The sequence below is a fragment of the Oncorhynchus mykiss genome, chromosome 5, assembly GCF_013265735.2.
Source record: "Oncorhynchus mykiss isolate Arlee chromosome 5, USDA_OmykA_1.1, whole genome shotgun sequence".
Taxonomy (NCBI): domain Eukaryota; kingdom Metazoa; phylum Chordata; class Actinopteri; order Salmoniformes; family Salmonidae; genus Oncorhynchus; species Oncorhynchus mykiss.
This window is the reverse complement of record NC_048569.1, coordinates 92995360-93021984: the sequence shown is the minus strand read 5'-3', so window position 1 is coordinate 93021984 and position 26625 is coordinate 92995360. Positions and strand designations below refer to the sequence as shown.

General features: G+C 43.5%; 2 protein-coding genes across 7 annotated transcripts in view; one reads left to right on the top strand and one right to left on the bottom strand.

The window, feature by feature from the left end:
* Window positions 1-19914, top strand: part of cp (ceruloplasmin) — a 39409-nt gene extending 19495 nt beyond the window's left edge. The window contains exons 10-20 of the mRNA XM_036978795.1: window positions 3839-4053; window positions 4208-4358; window positions 4763-4975; window positions 5268-5475; window positions 7272-7411; window positions 7682-7810; window positions 9020-9126; window positions 18075-18294; window positions 18637-18776; window positions 19327-19489; window positions 19634-19914. Of these exons, the coding sequence (XP_036834690.1) occupies window positions 3839-4053; window positions 4208-4358; window positions 4763-4975; window positions 5268-5475; window positions 7272-7411; window positions 7682-7810; window positions 9020-9126; window positions 18075-18294; window positions 18637-18776; window positions 19327-19489; window positions 19634-19656 (1709 nt within the window). The 3' untranslated portion in view covers window positions 19657-19914. The remainder of the gene's footprint in view (window positions 1-3838; window positions 4054-4207; window positions 4359-4762; window positions 4976-5267; window positions 5476-7271; window positions 7412-7681; window positions 7811-9019; window positions 9127-18074; window positions 18295-18636; window positions 18777-19326; window positions 19490-19633) is intronic.
* Window positions 19915-20603: 689 nt separating this feature from the next.
* Window positions 20604-26625, bottom strand: part of hps3 (HPS3 biogenesis of lysosomal organelles complex 2 subunit 1) — a 32881-nt gene continuing 26859 nt past the window's right edge. For all 6 annotated transcript variants that reach the window (XM_036978796.1, XM_036978800.1, XM_036978798.1 and 3 more), the window contains 4 exons: window positions 26149-26247; window positions 24179-24385; window positions 23809-23899; window positions 20604-21569 (listed from right to left, as the gene is read on the bottom strand). In XM_036978796.1, coding sequence (XP_036834691.1) covers window positions 21442-21569; window positions 23809-23899; window positions 24179-24385; window positions 26149-26247 — 525 coding nt within the window. In that variant the 3' untranslated portion in view covers window positions 20604-21441. The remainder of the gene's footprint in view (window positions 21570-23808; window positions 23900-24178; window positions 24386-26148; window positions 26248-26625) is intronic.

The following is a 26625-nucleotide window of genomic DNA, read 5'->3' as shown; positions in this document are numbered from 1 at the left end:
CTTGGGGAATACCACACATGAGAGGTACGTGGTGCAGACACAGATCCTCTCCACATCATCTGCTAGGAGAGGTCTGCCAAGTAGGATGCAATCCAGGAGTGTGCAGAGCCTGAGACGTTCACTGATGGTTCACGGTGTCAAAGGCAGCAGATCTAGGAGGATGAGAACAGACGAGAGAGAGTCCCTCTGGCAGAGAGCCTCCGTAACACAGAGAAGAGCAGTCTTGACACAGAGAAGGGCAGTATCAGAGAAAGATACCCAGAAAACATGACCCCATTGGCCCTGTGTGGCTATTTGGTGGGCAAGATGGGCACGGGCTAGCCCACACCAAGCCCACAGCAGCCCAATATTGGGCTAGCCCACAACAAGCTCAACACAGGCTAGCTTACACCAATCCCACATCAGCCCAACACGGGATCGCCTACACCACCTCAACATGGGCCAGCCTAATCCAAGCCCAACACGGCTAGCCTACAACTTCCCAGCACAGGCTAGCCCACACCAAGCCCAGCACGGGCTAGCCCACACCAAGCCCAGCACATGCTAGCCCACACCAAGCCCAGCACATGCTAGCCCACACCAAGCCCAGCACATGCTAGCCCACACCAAGCCCAGCACATGCTAGCCCACACCAAGTCCAGCTCAGGCTAGCCCACACCAGGCCCAGCCCAGGCTAGCCCACACCAAGCCCAGCCCAGGCTAGCCCACACCAGGCCCAGCCCACACCAAGCCCAGGCCAGGCTAGCCCACACCAGGCCCAGGCCAGGCTAGCCCACACCAGGCCCAGCCCAGACCAAGCGCAGCACGTGTTAGCCCACACCAGCCCAATAGAGGCTAGCCCACACCAAGTCCAGCTAAAGGCGGGGGCTCATTCAAATATTTTGGGGTGTGGTTAGCACACAGTTCTCACAATCTCGTTTTTTTTACTGAGTGTCTGTGTTCTGATGTGTGATGGCCAATGTTCTTCGATCTTGTACACTGTCAATGATGCAGTCTTTAAAAAGTTCCTAAAGGGGCAATCTGTAGTTACTACCTCAATGTTTGGACTTATAAATGAACGCTACTGTAGGTTCTCATTGATTCTTCAAGAACATAACTTATAAATGCCTCATGAGCTTAGTTCAACTGTCACACCCCATCAGAACCCAAAATATAAGATTGTTTTACTCCTTTGTTTGTAAACAAAGTAAATATAAACAAACACTGTATAGCCTCAAAACATGGTTAAAACTATAATGTTGATGTCATGGATGGTCAGTCCTTGAATCCATAGCTCTGTCCATGAATTTGAGAATGTTCACATTTCTCCAGCCCCATCCCTTGGATTTACTATTGTTTGACTTTGTTATTGTTTCAACTGTTGATTGCCCCTTTAAATAAGTGCATGTCACATCTTGTTAAAAAAAAAAAAAAACAGTGTACAAAACATTAGGAACATCTGCTGTTTCCATGACATAGACTGACCAAGTGAATCCAGGTGAAATCTATGATCCCTTATTGATGTCACCTGTTAAATCCACTTCAAATCAGTGGAGATGAAGGGGAGGAGACAGGTTAAAGAAAGATTTTTAAGCCTTGAGACAATTGAGGCATGGATTGTGTACGTGTGCCATTCAGAGGGTGAATGGGAAAGACAACATATTGAAGTGCCTTTGAACGGGGTCTGGTAGTACAGTAGGTGCCAGGCGCACACGGTTTGAGTCTGTCAAGAACTGCAACGCTGTGGGGTTTAAAAAGATCAACAGATTCCCATGTGTATCAAGAATGGACCGCCACTCAAAGTACATCCAGCCAACATGGGCCAGCGTCCCTGTGGAACGCTTTCAACACCTTGTAGAGTCCATGACCTGACGAATTGAGGCTGTTCTGAGGGCAAAAAGAGGGTGCAACTCAATATTAGGAATGTATATGTGTATATGCAGTGTATATGCAGTGTATATGCGTATATGCAGTGTGTATGCAGTGTGTATGTGTATATGCAGTGTATATGCGTGTATGCAGTGTGTATGTGTATATGCAGTGTATATGCAGTGTGTATGCAGTGTGTATGTGTATATGCAGTGTGTATGTGTATATGCAGTGTATATGCAGTGTATATGCAGTGTATATGCAGTGTATGTGTATATGCAGTGTATATGCAGTGTGTATGCAGTGTATGTGTATATGCAGTGTGTATGTGTATATGCAGTGTGTATGTGTATATGCAGTGTATATGCAGTGTATGTGTATATGCAGTGTATATGCAGTGTATGTGTATATGCAGTGTATATGTGTATATGCAGTGTATATGCAGTGTGTATGTGTATATGCAGTGTGTATGTGTATATGCAGTGTATATGCAGTGTATATGTGTATATGCAGTGTATATGCAGTGTATATGCAGTGTATATGTGTATATGCAGTGTATATGCAGTGTATATGCAGTGTATGTGTATATGCAGTGTATATGCAGTGTGTATGTGTATATGCAGTGTGTATGTGTATATGCAGTGTATATGCAGTGTGTATGTGTATATGCAGTGTGTATGTGTATATGCAGTGTATATGCAGTGTATATGTGTATATGCAGTGTATATGCAGTGTGTATGTGTATATGCAGTGTGTATGTGTATATGCAGTGTATATGTGTATATGCAGTGTATATGCAGTGTATGTGTATATGCAGTGTATATGCAGTGTGTATGTGTATATGCAGTGTATATGCAGTGTATGTGTATATGCAGTGTGTATGTGTATATGCAGTGTATATGCAGTGTATATGTGTATATGCAGTGTATATGCAGTGTGTATGTGTATATGCAGTGTGTATGTGTATATGCAGTGTATATGTGTATATGCAGTGTATATGCAGTGTATGTGTATATGCAGTGTGTATGTGTATATGCAGTGTATATGCAGTGTGTATGTGTATATGCAGTGTATATGCAGTGTGTATGTGTATATGCAGTGTGTATGTGTATATGCAGTGTATATGCAGTGTATATGCAGTGTATGTGTATATGCAGTGTATATGCAGTGTGTATGTGTATATGCAGTGTGTATGTGTATATGCAGTGTATATGCAGTGTGTATGTGTATATGCAGTGTGTATGTGTATATGCAGTGTATATGCAGTGTGTATGTGTATATGCAGTGTATATGCAGTGTGTATGTGTATATGCAGTGTGTATGTGTATATGCAGTGTATATGCAGTGTATATGTGTATATGCAGTGTATATGCAGTGTGTATGTGTATATGCAGTGTATATGCAGTGTGTATGTGTATATGCAGTGTGTATGTGTATATGCAGTGTATATGCAGTGTATATGCAGTGTGTATGTGTATATGCAGTGTATATGCAGTGTATATGCAGTGTATATGTGTGTATGCAGTGTGTATGTGTATATGCAGTGTGTATGTGTATATGCAGTGTGTATGTGTATATGCAGTGTGTATGTGTATATGCAGTGTGTATGTGTATATGCAGTGTGTATGTGTATATGCAGTGTGTATGCATGATAGATTTGGTTGTCTTTCTGATACAATATAACACGTTCCCTAAACACCTTGAAGGCTTGTAAAATGATGACATTTATGCATTGAATTAAATTGTAATAAATATATTATAAATAAATTCCTATTAAAATAGAAAAGGCACATCGGCCCAATGTAGACAGCCTAGATGGGGCCAATATTTTAGCCCGCATTGGGCCCACGTGGCTGGCAATGTGGGCATGTTTTCTGGGACAGCTCTAATCCTGGTCCTTCTGTTTTTGCCGTAACACAGACCGTTTATTCAACTAATCACCAAGCCATGGAATCTTTATCTTATTAACCTCTAAACCCCTACCCTCCAGGAACTGTTACCCCTCCCCCGGCAGCGCTGGTCAAACCAGGCACCACCCACACCTATGAGTGGGTGGTCCCTAAGGGTGGCGGGCCGGTGGCGGACGATGCAGACTGCATTACATACTTCTACTACTCAGCCGTGGACCCTGTGAAAGACACCAGCTCCGGCCTTGTTGGACCCCTCCTGGTCTGCAAAAAAAAGACCCTCAAGAAAGGGAAACAGGTAAAGAAATGGAATTGGATTGAATAGCTTTATTGTCAGTGTGTTGAAATATTGAATCGGTAATGTGTTCATCAGCTGACTTGGCATTAGAAAAAGGTCAAATACAGACAAGAGCGCTCACATCAAATATTTTCACGTCTATTTCCCATTTCAGAAAAACGTCAACAAGGAGTTCCACATGCTGGCTACAGTGTTTGATGAGAACCTGAGCTGGTTCCTGGATGACAACATTAACCAGTTTACCAAGGCTCCCAAAACTGTCAACAAGGAGGACGAGGACTTCCAGGAATCTAACAAAATGCACTGTGAGTCTTTTAGGCTTTGTTTACACACGCAGCCCAGTTCTGGTCTTTTACTCAATCAACTATTTGTAAAATAGCTGATCTGATTGGTCAAAAGACCAAATTAGTGGAAATAGATCAGAATTGGGCTGTTTGTGTAAACACAGCCTTAGAACACTGATCTATCATGGAAACTTGTTAAACTGTGATGCTAATTCAGCTACAAAACATATACATCTTTGGCAAAGTTGTAATTAAACTCATTCCTTCTCAGTTACTTTCAAAAAGCCTATATTGTAATTGGATTTCCCTATGGATAAAAAAAAAGTAAACACCAAAACACAGAGCAGTTACCAACAACCTAACACGTTTCTACCTCTCACTGGTCTTCTGTAGGGCACTAACTTTTCCATTTCCTGTTCCCACAGCGATCAATGGCTACATGTATGGGAACCTTCCAGGGCTGACCATGTGTAAGGGGGACAAGGTGTCTTGGCACCTGTCTGGCCTGGGCTCGGAGGCTGATATCCACGGCCTATACTTTGAAGGGAACAGGTTCATCTACAGAGAGACACGCAAAGACGTCATGAACGTGTTCCCTCACATCTCCCACACTGTCATGATGGAGCCAGACAGCATGGGTAAGACACATTATGCATGGAGGGATGAGTGGGTGGATGAATAGAGGGATGGACAGATGGGTGGATGGACTAATGGAGAGATGGAGGGATGCATGAAGGAATGAATGGAAGGAAGGAGGGATGGCTGAGTGGATGGATGAATAGAGGGATGGGCGGATGGACTAATGGAGAGATGGATGGAAGGAGGGGCAGACAGAAAGACAGAATTGTAAATGTTCACTTCTGTTCTAATTGCAAATCAATTAAAATGAATTATAATGACAGACAATGCATTTGTTTACCCCCCCTCCAGGTCAGTTTGAGGTGGTGTGCAAGACGACTGACCATTACCAGGGAGGTATGAGGGCCAACTACACTGTGCAGAAGTGTAGTATGTTCAACAGGCAGTCAGAGATCATGCTCCACTCGAAGACCTACTACATTGCCGCCATGGAGATAGACTGGGACTACTCCCCCAACCGGACCTGGGAACAGGAGATGTACCATGGCCTCACACAGAGGTAATCTAACCGTAGCTTCATGTCCACAACCCCAGCCATAACCCTAACCCCAGCTCAACCCTAACCCCGGCTCAACCCTAACCCCGGCTCAACCCTAACCCCGGCTCAACCCTAACCCCGGCTCAACCCTAACCCCGGCCCAACCTTAACCCCGGCCCAACCCTAACCCCGGCCCAACCCTAACCCCGGCTCAACCCTAACCCCAGCCATAACCCTAACCCCAGCCATAACCCTAACCCCAGCCATAACCCTAACCATAACCCTAACCATAACCCTAACCCCAGCCATAACCCTAACCCCAGCCATAACCATAACCGCAACCAGAACCCTAACCGCAGCCATAACCCTAACCCTAACCCCAGCCATAACCCTAACCCTAACCCCAGCCATAACCCTAACCCCAGCCATAACCCTAACCCCAGCCATAACCCTAACCATAACCCTAACCATAACCCTAACCCCAGCCATAACCCTAACCCCAGCCATAACCATAACCGCAACCAGAACCCTAACCGCAGCCATAACCCTAACCCTAACCCCAGCCATAACCCTAACCCTAACCCCAGCCATAACCCTAACCCCAGCCATAACCCTAACCCCAGCCATAACCATAACCGCAACCAGAACCCTAACCCCAGCCATAACCCTAACCCCAGCCGCAGCCATAACCCTAACCGCAGCCATAACCCTAACCCCAGCCATAACCATAACCCCAGCCATAACCCTAACCCCAGCCATAACCCTAACCGCAACCAGAACCCTAACCCCAGCCATAACCCTAACCGCAACCAGAACCATAACCCCAGCCATAACCCTAACCCCAGCCATAACCATAACCGCAACCAGAACCCTAACCCCAGCCATAACCCTAACCGCAGCCATAACCCTAACCCCAGCCATAACCATAACCGCAACCAGAACCCTAACCCCAGCCATAACCCTAACCAGAACCCTAACCCCAGCCATAACCCTAACCCCAGCCGCAGCCATAACCCTAACCGCAGCCATAACCCTAACCCCAGCCATAACCCTAACCCCAGCCATAACCCTAACCCCAGCCATAACCCTAACCCCAGCCATAACCCTAACCCCAGCCATAACCATAACCCCAGCCATAACCCTAACCCCAGCCATAACCCTAACCCCAGCCATAACCCTAACCCCAGCCATAACCCTAACCCCAGCCATAACCATAACCGCAACCAGAACCCTAACCCCAGCCATAACCCTAACCCCAGCCATAACCCTAACCCCAGCCATAACCATAACCGCAACCAGAACCCTAACCGCAGCCATAACCCTAACCCCAGCCATAACCCTAACCCCAGCCATAACCCTAACCCCAGCCATAACCCTAACCATAACCCTAACCCCAGCCATAACCCTAACCCCAGCCATAACCCTAACCCCAGCCATAACCCTAACCCCAGCCATAACCCTAACCCCAGCCATAACCCTAACCCCAGCCATAACCCTAACCGCAGCCATAACCCTAACCCCAGCCATAACCCTAACCCCAGCCATAACCCTAACCGCAGCCATAACCCTAACCCCAGCCATAACCCTAACCCCAGCCATAACCCTAACCCCAGCCATAACCCTAACCCCAGCCATAACCCTAACCCCAGCCATAACCCTAACCCCAGCCATAACCCTAACCCCAGCCATAACCCTAACCATAACCCTAACCCCAGCCATTACCCTAACCGCAGCCATAACCCTAGAAACATTTGTGTTCCATGTTTGAGACATGGATCTACAATACATCAGTGTCAGTATGTTTTCTTTGTCTCCAGTCCAGGAAATGATTTCATTGATAAACAGGGTAAGTTCATCGGCTCCATGTACAAGAAGGTCGTGTACAGGGAGTTCACCAACAATAAATTCACCAAACAGAAGGAGAGATCAGCAGACATGCAACACCTGGGGATCCTGGGTAAGTTGTAGTATAAAGGCTTTGGTTCTGGGTAAGTTGTAGTATAAAGGCTTTGGTTCTGGGTAAGTGGTAGTATAAAGGGTTTGGTTCTGGGTAAGTTGTAGTATAAAGGCTTTGGCGGTACAGTAGGCTTATATGTACATAACATATGGAATTTAATTGCCATTCTTTACTTTCCAGGGACCAAACCATGACTTGACATTATTTTCATTATCAAACTGACCTGTTATGAATCCTAATTGATGACCCCTCTTGTTTTTCGTTCCCCAGGCCCTATGATCCATGCAGACATTGGTGACAAAGTCAATATAGTCTTCAAGAACATGGCCACAAGAACTTACTCTATTCACGCACACGGGGTGAAGACAGACGTTCCACAAGTCAAAGAAACTAAGCCAGGTAAAATAAACAGCACCCATAATCCATTGCATTTGACCAGCTGGTGTTTTAGACATTGGATTTGACCAGCTAGTGATATAGACATTGGATTTGACCAGCTAGTTTTATAGACATTGGATTTGACCAGCTAGTGATGTAGACATTGGATTTGACTAGCTAGTTTTTATAGACATTGGATTTGACCAGCTAGTGATGTAGACATTGGATTTGACCAGCTAGTGATGTAGACATTGGATTTGACCAGCTAGTGATATAGACATTGGATTTGACCAGCTAGTGATATAGACATTGGATTTGACCAGCTAGTTTTTATAGACATTGGATTTGACCAGCTAGTGATGTAGACATTGGATTTGACCAGCTAGTGATGTAGACATTGGATTTGACCAGCTAGTGATATAGACATTGGATTTGACCAGCTAGTGATATAGACATTGGATTTGACCAGCTAGTTTTTATAGACATTGGATTTGACCAGCTAGTGATATAGACATTGGATTTGACCAGCTAGTTTTATAGACATTGGATTTGACCAGCTAGTGATGTAGACATTGGATTTGACCAGCTAGTTTTTATAGACATTGGATTTGACCAGCTAGTGATGTAGACATTGGATTTGACCAGCTAGTGATGTAGACATTGGATTTGACCAGCTAGTGATATAGACATTGGATTTGACCAGCTAGTGATGTAGACATTGGATTTGACCAGCTAGTGATGTAGACATTGGATTTGACCAGCTAGTGATGTAGACATTGGATTTGACCAGCTAGTGATATAGACATTGGATTTGACCAGCTAGTTTTATAGACATTGGATTTGACCAGCTAGTGATGTAGACATTGGATTTGACCAGCTAGTTTTTATAGACATTGGATTTGACCAGCTAGTTTTTATAGACATTGGATTTGACCAGCTAGTGATGTAGACATTGGATTTGACCAGCTAGTGATGTAGACATTGGATTTGACCAGCTAGTTTTTATAGACATTGGATTTGACCAGCTAGTTTTATAGACATTGGATTTGTGATAGTGATACGTAGTAGTTTCAATAGCAGAAAGTACTTTGGATCGCAACAAAAACCTATATGTGTCATTGATCTTTTATTACTATGGTTACTCATATATATTTCATGACCCTGTTCTACACAATAACAACTTTGTCGTGAGTGAGAGTTAGTTTCCTAAAGCAGAGTTGTCCCATACAGGTGAGACCCAGACATACACATGGTATGTCCCCAAGACAGCTGGGCCTACAGACAAACAGGAGACATGCAGTGTGGGAGCTTATTACTCCACAGTCGACGTCAACAAGGTAAATGAGATAACACAAACTGAGCCACAAACTCAAATCTCTAGATCAGGGTCTTGTTTCCCAAAGCCTTTAGTAGCGTTGAGATCATTGTTAGATTGTAAGAAGGTTCTGTCTTTAGTAGCCAAGGTGTTTCCCCAGACTTACACACATAAAAACATCTACGAGTGATCCAGACCACACGTACAGCAGCTAAAGTTTTTTTTACCCATTCCGAGTCACTTTAGTCACAGAAGATCTCCGCTAAACATAGAATCAAGATGTCTGACTCGGCCCCCAGTGTCCGGTCTGGAGCGTGAAGTCACGAGCGCCGTTGGTCGGCTATGGCATAGCGTTGCCAAAAGCCCTGTTCTGCCCTGGAAAGCCTATGTAAATTACGATTAGCAGAACTGCCAAACAAAAAAACTTTCTAGTCACGGTCACTATGATCTTTAACTATTTCTTGGTGCCATTAAGCCCAAGGGGCCAGGGTTCCAGTCTAAAAACATGGTTGACTGCTCCTACAGTTTTGACCTGGTATTGCAGTTTAACTGATGCCCAGCCCAGAAAGACAATTTCAATAGATAGCCACATAGAGAAGTCAAGACTTGAAATTTCCTAATAAGACAATTTAGTCATCACCTTTATGCACAAAACAGCCAAATTACTGTCGCTGAGGCCGATCTTTTTTCAAATCACTTACAGCGGAAGATATTAACATTTTATATTCATCAAATGTCATGTTTTTGGATGACATGACGACGTTGTCGCTGCTCGCGCTGCACATACTGCTAGCGCGCATGTGATGATGGTCGCATAAATCGCATACAACCTGGATAGAGAATCGTGTATGTGAAAGTGAATAGATTACTTTGAAAACAACGGTCGTACATCTTGGATCCAGTTATTATCATCAGTAGTGGTTCATGGGTAAAGTCACTGGGGAAGCCAAAACATGTCAAAACAAAAAAACATATTACAACATACGGTGCCTTTGGAAAATATTCAGACCCTTCCCTTTTTCCACATTTCATTACGTTACAGCCATATTTTTTAAAAATGTAACCTTAATTTAACTAGGCAAGTCAGTTAAGAACAAATTCTTATTTACAATGGCGGACTACCCCGGCCAAACCCGGACGACGCTGGGCCAATTGTGCGCTGCCCTATGGGACTCCCAATCCCGGCCGGAGGTGATACAGCCTGGATTTGAACCAGGGCCTGCCTCTTATACTGAGATGAAGTGCCTTACACTGCTGTGCTACTCAGGAGCCTTATTATAAAATGGATTAAATTCATGTTTATCCTCATCAATCTACATACAATACCCCATAATGACAAAGCGAAAACAGGTTTTTAGATATGTTTGTAAATGTATTAAAAATAAAAGCAAAAAAAACTACATATTTAAATAAGTATTCAGACCCTTTTCTATGAGACTCGAAATTGAGCTCTGGTGCATCCTGTTTCCATTGATCATCCTTGAAATGTTTCTACAACTTGATTGGAGTCCACCTGTGGTAAACTAAATTGATTGGACATGATTTGGAAAGGCACACACCTGTCTATATAAGGTCCCACAGTTGACAGTGAATGTCAAAAACCAAGCCACGAGGTCAAAGGAATTGTCCGTAGAGCTCCGAGACAGGTTTGTGTCAAGGCATAGATCTGGGGATGGGTAGCATTGAAGGTCCCCAAGAACACAGTGGCCTCCATCATTCTTAAATGGAAGAAGCCACTCCTCAGTAAAAGGCACATGACAGCCTGCTTGGCGTTTTCCAAAAGGCAATCTACTCTCAGACCATGAGAAACCAAATTCTCTGGTCTGATGAAACCAAGATTGAACTCTTTGGCTTGAATACCAAGCGTCACGTCTGGAGGAAACCTGGCACCATCCCTACAGTGAAGCATGGTGGTGGCAGCATCATGCTGTGGGGATGTTTTTCAGCGGCAGGGACTGGGAGACTAGTCACGATCAAGGGAAAGATTAACGGAGCAAAGTACAGACAGATCCTTGATGAAAACCTGCTCCAGAGTATTCAGGACCTCAGACTGAGGTGAAGGTTCAACTTCCAACAGGACAATGACCCTTAGCACACAGCCCAGAGAATGCAGGAGTGGCTTCGGGACATGTCTCCGAATGCCCTTGAATAGCCCAGCCAGAGCCCGGACACCGATCTAACATCTCTGGAGAGACCTGAAAATAGCTGTGCAGCGATGCTCCCCATCCAACCTGACAGAGCTTGACAGGATATGCAGAGAAGAATGAGAGAAACTCCCCAAATACAGGTGTTCCAAGCTTGCAGCGTCATACCCAAGAAGACTTGAGTCTGTAATCGCTGCTAAAGGATCTTCAACAAAGTACTGAGTAAAGGGTCTGAACACTTATGTAAATGTGACATTTCAGATTTTTTCATTTAATACATTTGTAAAAGTGCTAATAAAAACAGTTTTTGCTTTGTAATTAATGGGTATTGTGATGTCATTATGGGGTATTGTGATGTCATTATGGAGTATTGTGATGTCATTATGGAGTATTGTGTGTACATTGATTAAGGGGAAAAACAAATTAATCCATTTCAGAATAAGGCTGTAACGTAACAAAATGTGTAAAAATGCAAGGGGTCTGAATACTTTCCCAATGCACTAAATGCAATAAATTCAACCACACCTTTGTTTCATCACAAATCTGGACCTTAACCTTTGTTCTGTGAAGTCCACAAAGCATAATGCATGTAACAAACAGCTACGTGACCTACAGCATGGTCAGGCGAGGTAATGTTTCTGACCTTTCCTAAAACTATTGATTTAGAACCACGGAGAGTTACATCAGGTCTCAAAGAAAACAGGAGCTGCCTCCACTATTCCAGAAACATTTACACTTCAACATTATCAAAATCACCCAGGAGTAGTCTCATACAGTGACAACTAAAAGATACCAAAAACAATTTAGTCCAATCAACGTAAGGTAAATATGATGTAGTTTTCAGTAGTTCTGATTTCTCTCTCTCTCTGTGTGTGTCTGTGTGTGTCACAGGAGGTTGGTGGCACCTTAGTTGGTGAGGACAGGCTCATTGGAAAGGCTGGAACGGAATCAGTGGAATGGTATCAAACACATAGAAACCATGTGACACATAGAAACTATGTGTTTGATGCCATTCCATTGGCTCTGTTCCAGCCATTATTATGAGCCTTTCTCCCCTGAGCAGCCTCCACTGGTGTGTGTGTGTGTGTGTGTGTGTGTGTGTGTGTGTGTGTGTGTGCATAGAAAATACATTTAAATCACCCTACTTGTAGAGAAATGCCAATGCCATCCTCATCTCTTTCATGTTGATGAAATGGTCTATGACTGTCATACAATACACGCTTTTAGTGTTTGTTGTCCTGGGCAACCTGGCTAAAAAGCTTGCTCGCTAGCCTAACTGCCTTTCATGGGCAACGATGAGCCAGCTAGTTAACATTAGCCTACTATATCTAGCTACATATTGAACTTCCATCCTCTCAGGCCAGGGAAACAATGTATTCATTTATGGTTGGATCAGAATCACCGTTATAATCATTGACCAGTACAGACAATTAAGTAAAACCCCAAGTTCAAATCCCTATCTCCATCCATGACTAACTTAGGAATGGGCCACTTTTAGCTAGCTAGCCACCGGAAGACAACGACAACTAAATGCAACAATTCAAGTTATTTTCTGTCAATAACGTTTTGCTTTTGATGTGAAGCCAAACCCAAACTGATTTCTCTTGACATTTCTTTTGTTGGTGCGCCAGGACCATTCACAGTGGCGCTCACTCAGTTTAGCTCAACGCAGATTGGCCATTATTTAATACCTTTTTGAAAGAAAAGGCCAAATGCTCTCTGGCTTGCCTTACATTCAATGCTACGGGCGGCAACAATGTCATACTCTTTTTGACCAGCCGGCATAAAATAGATGGGCTACACGTGATGAGAAAGATTCAGCTTCTTGCAAATTGAAGAAAACTTATGAAACACAAAAATGTGTTTAATTAGTTCCCTTGGCATCCGCTAATACAGGCTACTGCTTATTATACTTCAGCCTATTCAGCAATATGGCGAGCTTCAAATTCAAATTCTTCAGGCTTCACGCAACAATCAGAAGTTGTCCGTAGGAATACCAGAGTTAGAACAATGAGCCAGGTGTTTCACCGGATGTATGAACCCGAAGCATCCAGTTGGCGTTTCCAGGCCAGTAGCTGGCAGCGGGAGAAGAAGGAACGAGATGGATTTTGGCCGACATTCGGCAAAATGTTCTCATCGATTAAACATTTGATCTCAATACAGCTTTCTGTTCCCAAAACTACAATCTGTTATGAACAGAGTGGACAAAGTTTTCTAGACTTACCCTTTGCCAAAGTAAAACAATTCAAAAATTATAATAGTAAAACAAATGTATTTTTTATTTTTAGTTGGAGTGCAAAGGCGAATTGAGTTATTTCACAAACGCACTTCAGAAATATGCAAATACTTGCTATAACGCACCAATAGGGTTTCACTAGCTCGTGCTTGGCTCTGCCATACCTCCTTGCTTGTTCTGCGCGCTATGGTTAATTTGCTCCAATTGGAAACGACAGGCTCTGGTCTATTTTTTTGGATGATGTCAGCGCTATCACCCTCTACTGATTTTAAAGTCTTTGGTCTGACGGTGACTGCCATTAACTTCAAAACTAAGTTGACTACAAATTCAAAAGTTGTCAAAGTATTTGCAATTGTTACAAACAAGTGAATGATAAAAAGTATGCTTCAAATGAAAACCGAGATGACAGCATAAAAATATTCATAGGATAGGCTTCATGGGCCTATATAGGCTATTTCAATCATATTTAAATAAAGGTAAAGTTCAATAAATTGAGTTTTATTTTGCTACTAGGCTACTGTCTATTTTTTTTTGCCTCAATGTGTTTCATGATGTGCGCAATGATGTACAGTACCTAACCCTCAATAGCCCACTTACAGTCATAGGTGATAATATCTCTCTAGGTGCTAATCCGTCATCAATATTGTGTAATAATACTAATGTTAAGGTAAAATTTGAATGGAGGAAGCTGATCCGAGAGCAGCGATGTTTTTCTTTCGATCATATCGGTATCAAGACACGGTCTAACAATGAATTTAACTAACGTTATCTCTACGTGCTTGTTTGGGAAACACTTAAAATGTTGACTCGTAAATAACGGTGCATCTGATAATCGTTAATGCTTAAATGACATCGTACATCCGTAGGTAAACATGTCACTGTTACAGGCTGACTACACCGCAGGCGTTGCAAAATAAATGTAGAAATCTATATTGCTCGTGCACGCCAATGAGCGTCTGCGTTGCCAAGGGCTAAATTAGAAGTCAGTTCTATTTCTGACGCAGATCGCGCAGCAAGTCCTGCCTCCCCCATCTCCTCATTGGTTTATAGAAGTAGGTACCCACGTGAACAAGGTCAGTGGCGGTAATGCACCTAATTTATGAAAGATGCCAATCACAAGAGAAAATAAAAAGCCTGGAAGGAGGAGAGATGACTAGAAACAATTTGGTTGATCATTTTATATGTGGATTAATTGGCGGAGTAGAGGACCTTGTGCATTTCAGGTAAAATAACAACTCAATGTTTATATCCCAGGACAAATTAGCCAGCAACAGCAAGCTAGCTAAATAGGACAAATTAGCTAGCAAGTGTAAGCTAGCTAAATTTCCATAAATGTTTAATGCTTTTCGACCTGTCCCCAAATTAATATAATTGGTTCAGAGTTTGTTTTGATAATTTAACCTGTGTGTCGTGATCGAGTTTGGTATGTGGGGACAAAATCCATCTATGCACGATGGCGCACGTGCACAGCCGGTTTGGGTTCCATGTTAGTCTACACCTGTTGTTTGCGAAGCATGTGACAAATACATTTGATTTGACATCGCAACTAGAAAAAGAGGCCCAGTTCTGCGTTTGTCTACAATCCCCCACATCACATATACAATTGAAGTTTTAATGACTGCAAACTAAGTGTTTCAAACACTCCACAAATTTCTTGTTGACAAACTATAATTTTGGCAAGTCGGTTAGGACATCTACTTTATGCATGACAAAAGTCATTTTTCCAACAATTGTTTACATACAGATTATTTCAGTTATAATTCACTGTATTCCAGTGGGTCAGAAGTTTACATACACTAACTTGACTGTGCCTTTAAACAGTTTGGAATATTCCAGAAAATTATGTCATGGCTTTAGAAGCTTCTGTTAGACTAATTAACATAATTTGAGTCAATTGGAGGTGTACCTGTGGATTTATTTCAAGGCCTACCTTCAAACTCAGTGCCTCTTTGCTTGACATCATGGAGAAATCAAAAGAAATCAGCCAAAACCTCAGAAAAAAAAATTGTAGACCTCCACAAGTCTGGTTCATCCGTGGGAGCAATTTCCAAACGCCTGAGGGCACCACGTTCATCTGTACAAACAATAGTACGCAAGTATAAACACCATGGGACCACACAGCCGTCATACCGCTCAGGAAGGAGACGCGTTCTATCTCCTAGAGATGAATGTACTTTGGTGCGAAAAGTGCAAATCAATCGCAGATCAACAGCAAAGGTCCTTGTGAAGATGTTGGAGGAAATAGGTACAAAAGTATCTATATCCACAGTAAAACGAGTCCTATAATCGACATAACCTGAAAGGCCGCTCAGCAAGGAAGAAGCCATTGCTCCAAAACTGCCATAAAAAAGCCAGACTATGGTTTGCAACTGCACATGGGGACAAAGATCGTACTTTTTGGAGAAATGTCCTCTGGTCTGATGAAACAAAAATAGAACTGTTTGGCCATAATGACCATCGTTATGTTTGGAGGAAAAAGAGGCTTGGACGCCGAGGAACACCATCCCAATCGTGAAGCACGGGGGTGGCAGCATCATGTTGTGGGGGTGCTTTGCTGCAGGAGGGACTGGTGCACTTCACAAAATAGATGGCATCATGAGGACGGAAAATTACGTGGATATATCAAAGCAATATCTCAAGACATCAGTCAGGAAGTTAAAGCTTGGTCGCAAATGAGTCTTACAAATGGACAATGACCCCAAGCATACTTCCAAAGTTGTGGCAAAATGGCTTAAGGATAATAAAGTCGAGGTATTGGAGTGGCCATCACAAAGCCCTGACCTCAATCCTATAGAAAATTTGTGGGCAGAACTGAAAAAGCGTGTGCGAGCAAGGAGGCCTACAAACCTGACTCAGTTACACCAGCTCTGTCAGGAGGAATGGGCCAAAATTCACCCAACTCATTGTGGGAAGCTTGTGGAAGGCTACCCGAAACGTTTGACCCAAGTTAAACTATTTAAAGGCAATGCTACCAAATACTAATTGAGTGTATGAAAACTTCTGACCCACTGGGAATGTGATGAAAGAAATATAACCTGAAATAAACCATTTTCTTTTACTAGGATTAAATGTCAGGAATTGTGAAAAACTGAGTTTAAACGTATTTGACTGAGGTTTATGTAAAACTTCCGACTTCACCTGTACACTACATGACCAGAAGTATGTGGACACCTACTCGTCCAACATCTCATTCCAAAATCATGGGCATTAATATAGAGTTGTTCCCCCCTTTGCTGCTATAACAGCCTCCACTCTTCTGGGAAGGCTTTCCACTAGATGTTGGAACACTGCTGTGGGGACTTGATCCATTCAGCCACAAGAGCATTGAGGTTGGGTATTGATGTTGGGCGATTAGCCCTGGCTCACTGTCGGTGTTCCAATTCATCCAAAAGGTGTTTCATGGGGTTGAGGTCAGGGCTTTCTGCAGGCCAGTCAAGTTCTTCCACACCGATCTCAACAAACCATTTCAGTATGGACCTCGATTTGTGCACAGGGGCATTGTTACACTGAAATAGAAAATCACAGAATCATCAAGAATGTCATTGTATGGTGTAGCATTAAGATTTCCCATCACTGGAACTAAGGGGCCTAGCCCAAACCATGACAAACAGCCCCAGACCACTATTCCTCCTCCACCAAACTTTACAGTTCACACTATGCATTGGGGCAGGTAGCGTTCTCCTGGCATCCGCCAAACTCAGATTCGTCCCTTGTACTGCCAGATGGTGAAACGTTTCCACTACTCCAGAGACGGCAAGATTTACACCACTCCCTCCAATGCTGATCTTAGGCTTGTGTGCAGCTGCTCAGCCATGGACATTTCATGAACCCCCCTGACGAACACTTCTTGTGCTGATGTTGCTTCCAAAGGCTGTTTGAAACTTGGTAATAAGTGTTGCAACGAGGACAGAATATTTTTTACGTGCAATGCGCTTCAGCACTCGGCAGTCCCGTTCGGTGAGCTTGTGTGACCTACCACGTCGCGGCTGAGCCGTTGTTGCTCCTAGACCGGGGCTGCCCAACCCTCTTCCTGGAGATCTACCGTCCTGTGGGTTTTCGGTCCAACTTTCTTCCTGGAGATCTACCGTCCTGTGTGTTCAGTCCAACCCTAATTTAACACACCTGGTTCTACTTATTAGCTGCTCAACAAGACCTTAACTAGCTGAATCAGATATGCTAAATTAGGGTAGGACTGAAAACCTACAGGACAGTAGATCTCCAGGAAGAGGGTTGGGCAGTTCTGTTCTAGATGTTTCTACTTCACAATAACAACATTTACAGTTGGCCAGGGCAGCTATACCAGTGCAGAAATTTGACAAACTGACTTGTTGGAAAGGTGGCATCCTATGACAGTGCCACGTTGAAAGTCACTGAGCTCATCAATAAGGCCATTCAACTGCCAATATTTGTCTATGGAGATTGCATGGCTGTATGCTCGATTTTATACACCTGTCAGCAACGGGTGTGGCTGAAATAGCTGAATCCACTAATTTGAAGGGGTGTCCACATACTTTTGTATATATAGTGTACATATAAATACCTACATGTTAAAACACAAACATTACATACTATTTGGTCTCTACCCCCCAGGACCTGTACAGCGGTCTAATTGGTCCCTTAGTGATATGTAGGCGGAGCTATGCGAGATCATTTGGACTGAAGAAGGAAGTGGAAGAGTTTGCTCTCCTTTTCATGGTGTTTGATGAGAACGAGTCCTGGTACCTGGACGACAACATCAAAACAAACATCAAGACCCCCACCAGGAACATCAAAGAGGACGAGGACTTCATCGAGAGCAATAAAATGCATGGTGAGTCTGGGGAAAGAAAGGGTGTGTGTTCTTCATCCAGCGTTAATAGGAAAGCCTTTGCTTAATGATTTCTGAACCATTTATAAAAGAAAGGCCTTATAAAAAGGGGATTTATTAAGACTTCATTACTAGGCCTTATTAAAAAGCTATTGTTTGTTTAAAGTGGGACCAGGGCCTATTCACAAAGCCTTTAAAAAAAAAAAAAAAAAATAGGAGTGATCTAGGATCAGTTTTTGCCTTTTATAGATCAGATCCTAGATCAGCACTCCTACTCTGAGACACTTGATAAATACTGCCCCGGGTAAAATTTATGTTTTTGTCACTGACATGTCTCTGCTGTAGGCATCAACGGGCAGCTGTATGGAAACCTGCTGGGACTGAACATGGAAGTGGGGGACAAGGTGTACTGGTACCTGATGGGGATGGGCAACGAGATAGACATCCACACTGCCCACTTCCACGGGCACAGCTTTGACTATAAGGTAAGATCCCATTTGACCATATTAAAAAAAAAAAGTCACAAAAAAAACATTAAGTGTACATTTCCTCAAAACCTTTCCTGGAAACTTTCAAAGCAGCATAACTTTCCTCCAATTTAAGTGTATGAAGCTCTAAATCATCAGAACTTTTATTAAAAAAACAAAAACAGAATAGAGAGGTCACATTGAAGACCACATTGAATTTGGGACCATAGGCACAGATGTAGGCGGTCAGTCAAGTATGCATACACTTTTATCTAAAATGTTCTTCAAGGTTGTCTTGGGAACACACAGGATGTGGCTGCATTCAATCTGCGCTACAGCCTTATAGAAATTTAAAGGCAAATGTTCTCGTATTAGCCGGAGACTGCATTCACAGTAAATGCTGCATAGGATGGCTCAAATCAGAAATTACCTTTAAATTCCACATCACACTATTAAAAAAAACAAACAAAAAAAACTCTTGAATCGAGCCCTTGATCTTCTAGCCTAGAACTAATACATCTGAATCAACTAAATGGTTACATACATTCTCTGGTCCTGTGTTCCCCAGCTGAGTGGAGGGTCCCACCGTGCAGATGTGTTTGGCCTGTTCCCAGGCACCTTCCAGACAGTGAAGATGAAACCAAAGTACCCTGGCTCCTGGCTGCTGCACTGCCACGTGGCAGACCACATCAAGGCCGGCATGGTAACGGTCTACAAAGTCACTGAGAAGGGTAAGGAGTGTGTAGGTTTGGTTCACTGTGTGTGAAGTGTGGGTTACCGTGTGTGTGTGTGTGTTTACACTCTATAATTTAGCTGTTACTCCCCACTTGTGAATGTTTATACAACTAACCTCTCTTGTGTTTTTGTGTCTTCAGAAAAGAAGGGCTTTTTTGGATGAACGTGGAGCATTAACACAAACAGCGAATACAAGCTACGTACATCTCTTCAGTAATTACACATTGACCTCGTATTCCACACGAGGAGCACAGTGACCACTGACAATGCATGAACTAACTAAAACGGCTTTAATACAGGGTTTGAGCCTACCTGGTTAAATAAAGGTGAAATAATAAAATAAAATAAAGCAATGAGCAATGTCTAATGTCAATGCTCTAAAATACAGCATTGATAATAATAAAGAAAATATAAAATCCTTCCTGATGTTGTTTCTGATGTCGTTCCTGATGTTGTCCACCATTGGCATGAAAGACAGTGTCTTAAAAGGTTTACAGAGAACGGCGCGACAAACTAAAAAAACATCCAGTCAGCGGCAGTCCTGTGGACGAGAGGTCGAAGGAGAATGGAAAGAATCGCGAAGGCGAACTGGCGGGCCAAACAGACAAAATAACGGCGCAGTACGACAGTAGTATGGAGAACAGCATCTCGGTCCTTCTCACAGATGGGCTACACCGGGTTCCACTCCTATCAGCTAAGAACAAGAAGAAGCGGCTCCAGTGGGCATGCCATCACCAACACTGGACAATAGACGAGTGGAAAAACATTGCCTTGTCCGACAAATCTCTGATGGCAGAGTCAGGATTTAACATAAGCAGCATGAGTCCACGGACCCGTCCTGCCTGGTGTCAACGGTACAGGCTGGAGGCGGTGGTGTACCTCCGTCCAATCTGCAGAAACATGCCTGATTCCATGGTGTCAGCATGGACCAACATCCCTGTGGAACATTTCCGACTTGTAGAATCAATTCCCCGAATAATTCAGGCTGTTCTGGAAGCAAAGGGGAATCCGACCCGGTACTAGATGGGTTGAAATAATAAACGGGCCCGGTGGGTGTACACTTCAATATATTGCTAATGTGTTTGTGAAAGGAGCAGAACCAACATAAAATGTTTTTAGAGAGCGTTTATTAAACACAGCGAACCAAAAAAACAAACAAAAAAAACCTGATAAAAGCAAACACTGGGAATAGATTATATACGGGGTTTCATAGTGAGGTTATACCTCTCAGAGAAGCTTCCTTCCACGTTAATCAACCACCTTTTCTTTATCTCTTCTTCCAATGAACACCAGAAAGTCTAGTCCAGTGTATAACTCAACATCCAGTTCCTAATACTCAGTAATAAAAAGGTCTCAGGGGTATCCGCAAGTCCACACAGAAGAGGTACTGTACCACTGCAGGGCATGACTAGCGACGTGACAATACTAAACAGTCATAGAAAAATTGAGGTCAGAAAAAAAAAAGAACAAAAAGTTTAAAATAATTCAGGATTTCCTTATTCAAAAATCAGAAAATAGTCATATCTCTGCACAGCAAAATTCTCTGTTCATATTAATTTGACTAATAGGACTACAAACTGTGTTTTTTGTATGGGTACCATTTCCATAAGGCTCTACAGTAGTAGCGTTTTGAGAGGCTCACTCCACACTAAGTGGTTGATTGTCCAGCGCCTTCCAGGTTTAGGATCCTCCATAGAAATAGAATCAGCAGAAGGGACATTTCCATTCAAACCAGCGGTCCGTTGCATCAGTTGCTGTACTGGGCGTACCACTTGGAATGTATGCTTAAAATGGACACTAACCTGTTCTACTTAGGCAGAAATGTCAAATTCAACTAATCTGCCATATTGGATGGACCATGAAATAAAACAATGGCTTTTAGAGCTACTGTATATGTCTGTTCTACTAGTTGTAGTTCTACTAGTTGTAATTCTACGGCTCCTCCTCCTCACATCATGAGGTTTCTCTGGCTGCACTCCAGCAGGTGAGGCAGGAAGAAGTGGACCGTCCCGTCGTCAGGCAACAGGTCCAGCAACTCCAGGGGGTTCAGCTCCATGGCAACCACCACCAGCGTTTCTGTTGTCAGGGAAAATGCAGATGTTATGGCCCAACTCTGAATATGAAAAGGGGCAATCTGCAATTCATACATTTTTTTGACTTTTAAATTAATTATATTCATCCACTGATTCTTGAAGAATTTATACTGAACAAAAAACGCAACATGTAACAATTTCAGCGATTTTAGTGAGTTATACAGTTTATGTCAAATAAATCACTCAATTGAAATAAATTCATTAGGACCTAATATATGGGTTTCACATGACTGGGCAGGGACGCAGCCCTGGGTGGGTATATGCCCACCCACTTGGGAGGCAGGCCCACCCACCGGGAAGCCAGGCACAGCCAATCAGAATGAGTTTCTCCCCACAAAAGGACAGAAATACTCCTCAGTTTCATCAGCTGTCCGGTGTGACTGGTCTCAAACGATCCTACCGGTGAAGAAGCTAGATGTGAAGGTCCTGAGCTGGCGTGGTTACATGTGGTCTGCGGATGTTCGGCCAGTTGGACGTACTGACAAATTAACATTAAATTATCTGGCAACAGCTCTGGTGGACATTCCTGCAGTCGTCATGCCAATTGCACGCTCCCTCAAAACTTGAGACATCTGTGGCATTGTGTTGTGTGACAAAACTTCACATTTTAGAGTGGCCTTTTATTGTCCCCAGCACAAGGTGCACCTGTGTAATGATCATGCTGTTTAAATCAGCTTCTTGATATGCCACACCTGTCAGGTAGGTGGATTATCTTGAGAAATGCACACTAACAGGGATGTAAACAAATTTGTGTACAACATTTTAGAGAAATAAGCTTTTTTGTGTGTGTATGTCACATTTCTGGGATCTTTCATTTCAGCTCATGAAATACATGTTGCATGCATTTTTTTTGTTCGGTGTAAAACATCTATACGCCACATGATCTTAGGTCAACTGTCGTAACCCATCAGAAACCAAAATAGAAGCACTCCACTGTTTGTAAACAATGTAATTGTTCACACACACACACACACACACACACACACACACACAGTATACCCTCAAAACATGTTTAAAACTATACATTTTGATAGCATGGGTGGTCAGTCCTTGCATCCATAACTCTATAATCACTTGAGACTGGTTATACTTATCCAGCCCCATCCCTAAGCTGTTACCCAAAACAGTGGTGGGGTGGCCTTTGTTATTGTTTAAACTGCAAATTGCCCCTTTAACCACAGAAAAGGTGGTGACATTCTGGTGTTAAACCCTAAGCTTGAAAACACAGGCTAGAGTCTAACTGGTGAAACTAGACTGACACCGTGATGAGAGTGTACCGTCATTTCTCCCTCAACATGGTTTTCATGGTGCTGCTCTGGGAGCGTGACGAGATGCGTGGCTACAAAATTAGCTTCTTGTGATATGCAGATAGAATGGAAGCGCATCGCCTGCACGTCGACCACCCTTCACAACGGGAGGATATTAGTGCACCGCTCGCCTGCACGTCGACCACGCTTCACAACGGGAGGATATTAGTGCACCGCTCGCCTGCACGTCGACCACGCTTCACAACGGGAGGATATTAGTGCACCGCTCGCCTGCACGTCGACCACGCTTCACAACGGGAGGATATTAGAGCACCGCCTGCACGTCGGCCACGCTTCACAACGGGAGGATATTAGAGCACCGCCTGCACGTCGACCACCCTTCACAACGGGAGGATATTAGAGCACCGCCTGCACGTCGGCCACGCTTCACAACGGGAGGATTAGAGCACCGCCTGCACGTCGACCACCCTTCACAACGGGAGGATATTAGAGCACCGCCTGCACGTCGACCACCCTTCACAACGGGAGGATATTAGAGCACCGCCTGCACGTCGACCACCCTTCACAACGGGAGGATATTCTTGCTACTTCAGCAACAAATGTGCATGTTTGTTGTAATTAAAATGATTTGAAGTAGTTATATATATACATATTTAGATTTTTCAACACCTAAAATGCAATACCAAACCTTTCAATGTATTCAGGGTTATTTTTGTTATTTTCCTACTTAGGTTTTAGGATTATTGCGATTATTTGTGAATTTATATATCTGATATTATGTGTTTATTTCTGTGCAGCTGCATCTTTGCAACGCTGCCGAGGAAAATAAACTGGAAGCGTAAAAACGACACTGCTTCAAGAGAGACTCGCGTCGCAGACGACGTACTGCTTTCCCCGTGCGATACGTTTTACAGAGACGTGGCGATGACGGTGTAGTTAAGGCTGTGAGTGTACCTTTGAGTGCAGCCAGCAGGATGGTGTTCTCTCCCTGTGTTGCTCTGGTTCTCTCACACAGCTCGGGGAACAGCTTCTGCCACCACAGAGCCTGAGCAAAAAAAAACACACGAATCCATTAGAAAGATATGCACTATAGAACCATTGAAATATATATGAAAAAAAAGGGCAATGTTCCTGTGTTCACAGAGAGAAATTACCTTAATTTGCGCTATTATGTGGGCCTTCTGCGGTACTGATTAAATCTAGCCCTCTCAGAGCATAGGACTGAGGTTAGAGCTTATGAGGATTTAAGGTTGTGTAAGTACGCATAGGGTTAAGATCCACAGTAGGGTCAAAGGAGTTGGGGCAACAGTTCCATAGTACCCACCATGTTGTTGTTCTGCAGCTCATGATTAGCATAAGGGATGATGGCCTGAGGACAGCGGTCTAGCAACCTCTCGATGGAGCTCTCGTAGTGACCCAGCTTGGTGGCACAGAGCACGTGCACACTGAGCCCGGCGTTGTCCTCGTCAGGCAGCTGCTCCAACAGGGGCAGGATGGATGACACGTCCAGGGTGGGACCGCACAGCAGGGACTGGATGATTCATTGTTTGTACACCATAGTGGTACATTTACAGTGGGGCAAAAAAGTATTTAGTCAGCCACCAATTGTGCAAGTTCTCCCACTTAAAAAGATGAGAGAGGCCTGTAATTTTCATCATAGATACACTTCAACTATGACAGACAAAATGAGAAAAAAAATACAGAAAATCACATGTAGGATTTTTAATGAATTTATTTGCAAATTATGGTGGAAAATAAGTATTTGGTCAATAACAAAAGTTTCTCAATACTTTGTTATATACCCTTTGTTGGCAATGACAGAGGTCAAACGTTTTCTGTAAGTCTTCACAAGGTTTTCACACACTGTTGCTGGTATTTTGGCCCATTCCTCCATGCAGATCTCCTCTAGAGCAGTGATGTTTTGGGGCTGTTGCTGGGCAACACGGACTTTCAACTCCCTCCAAAGATTTTCTATGGGGTTGAGATCTGGAGACCACTCCAGGACCACTCCTGGCCACTCCAGGACCTTGAAATGCTTCTTACGAAGCCACTCCTTTGTTGCCCGGGCGGTGTGTTTGGGATCATTGTCATGCTGAAAGACCCAGCCACGTTTCATCTTCAATGCCCTTGCTGATGGACGGAGGTTTTCACTCAAAATCTCACGATACATGGCCCCATTCATTCTTTCCTTTACACAGATCAGTGGTCCTGGTCCCTTTGCAGAAAAACAGCCCCAAAGCATGATGTTTCCACACCCATGCTTCACAGTAGGTATGGTGTTCTTTGGATGCAACTCAGCATTCTTTGTCCTCCAAACACGACGAGTTGAGTTTTTACCAAAAAGTTATATTTTGGTTTCATCTGACCATATGACATTCTCCCAATCTTCTTCTGGGTCATCCAAATGCTCTCTAGCAAACTTCAGACGGGCCTGGACATGTACTGGCTTAAGCAGGGGGACACGTCTGGCACTGCAGGATTTGAGTCCCTGGCGGCGTAGTGTGTTACTGATGGTAGGCTTTGTTACTTTGGTCCCAGCTCTCTGCAGGTCATTCACTAGGTCCCCCCGTGTGGTTCTGGGATTTTTGCTCACCGTTCTTGTGATCATTTTGACCCCACGGGGTGAGATCTTGCGTGGAGCCCCATATCAAGGGAGATTATCAGTGGTCTTGTATGTCTTCCATTTCCTAATAATTGCTCCCACAGTTGATTTCTTCAAACCAAGCTGCTTACCTATTGCAGATTCAGTCTTCCCAGCCTGGTGCAGGTCTACAATTTTGTTTCTGGTGTCCTTTGACAGCTCTTTGGTCTTGGCCATAGTGGAGTTTGGAGTGTGACTGTTTGAGGTTGTGGACAGGTGTCTTTTATACTGATAACAAGTTCAAACAGGTGCCATTAATACAGGTAATAAGTGGAGGACAGAAGAGCCTCTTAAAGAAGAAGTTACAGGTCTATGAGAGCCAGAAATCTTGCTTGTTTGTAGGTGACCAAATACTTATTTTCCACCATAATTTGCAAATAAATTCATGAAAAAATCCTACAATGTGATTTTCTGGATTTTTTTTCTTATTTTGTCTGTCATAGTTGAAGTGTATCTATAATGAAAATTACATCTCTCATCTTTTTAAGTGGGAGAACTTGCACAATTGGTGGCTGACTAAATTCTTTTTTGCCCCACTGTACATGTAAGGGTTAAAAAACAACTTAATTTTACAAGTTGATTGGTTGGTTGATTGATTCCATGTCTGACTGATAAATTGATAAATAGCACAGACATGATGCAGAGAGACTGACCTGTAGTTTGTGGAGGTCCTCTGGAATGATGTTGAAGTGAGCTGGAGTCAGGATGCTGACCCAGGGGTACAACACACCATAGTGGGAACACCAGTTAATCTGTAACACAGAAACCGTCACCCAGGGTTACAACACACCGTAGTGGGAACACCAGTTAATCTGTAACACAGAAACCGTCACCCAGGGTTACAACACGCCGTAGTGGGAACACCAGTTAATCTGTAACACAGAAACAGTCGCCCAGGGTTACAACACACCGTAGTGGGAACACCAGTTAATCTGTAACACAGAAACAGTCACCCAGAGTTACAACACACCGTAGTGGGAACACCAGTTAATCTGTAACACAGAAACAGTCACCCAGGGTTACAACACACCGTAGTGGGAACACCAGTTAATCTGTAACACAGAAACCGTCACCCAGGGTTACAACACGCCGTAGTGGGAACACCAGTTAATCTGTAACACAGAAACAGT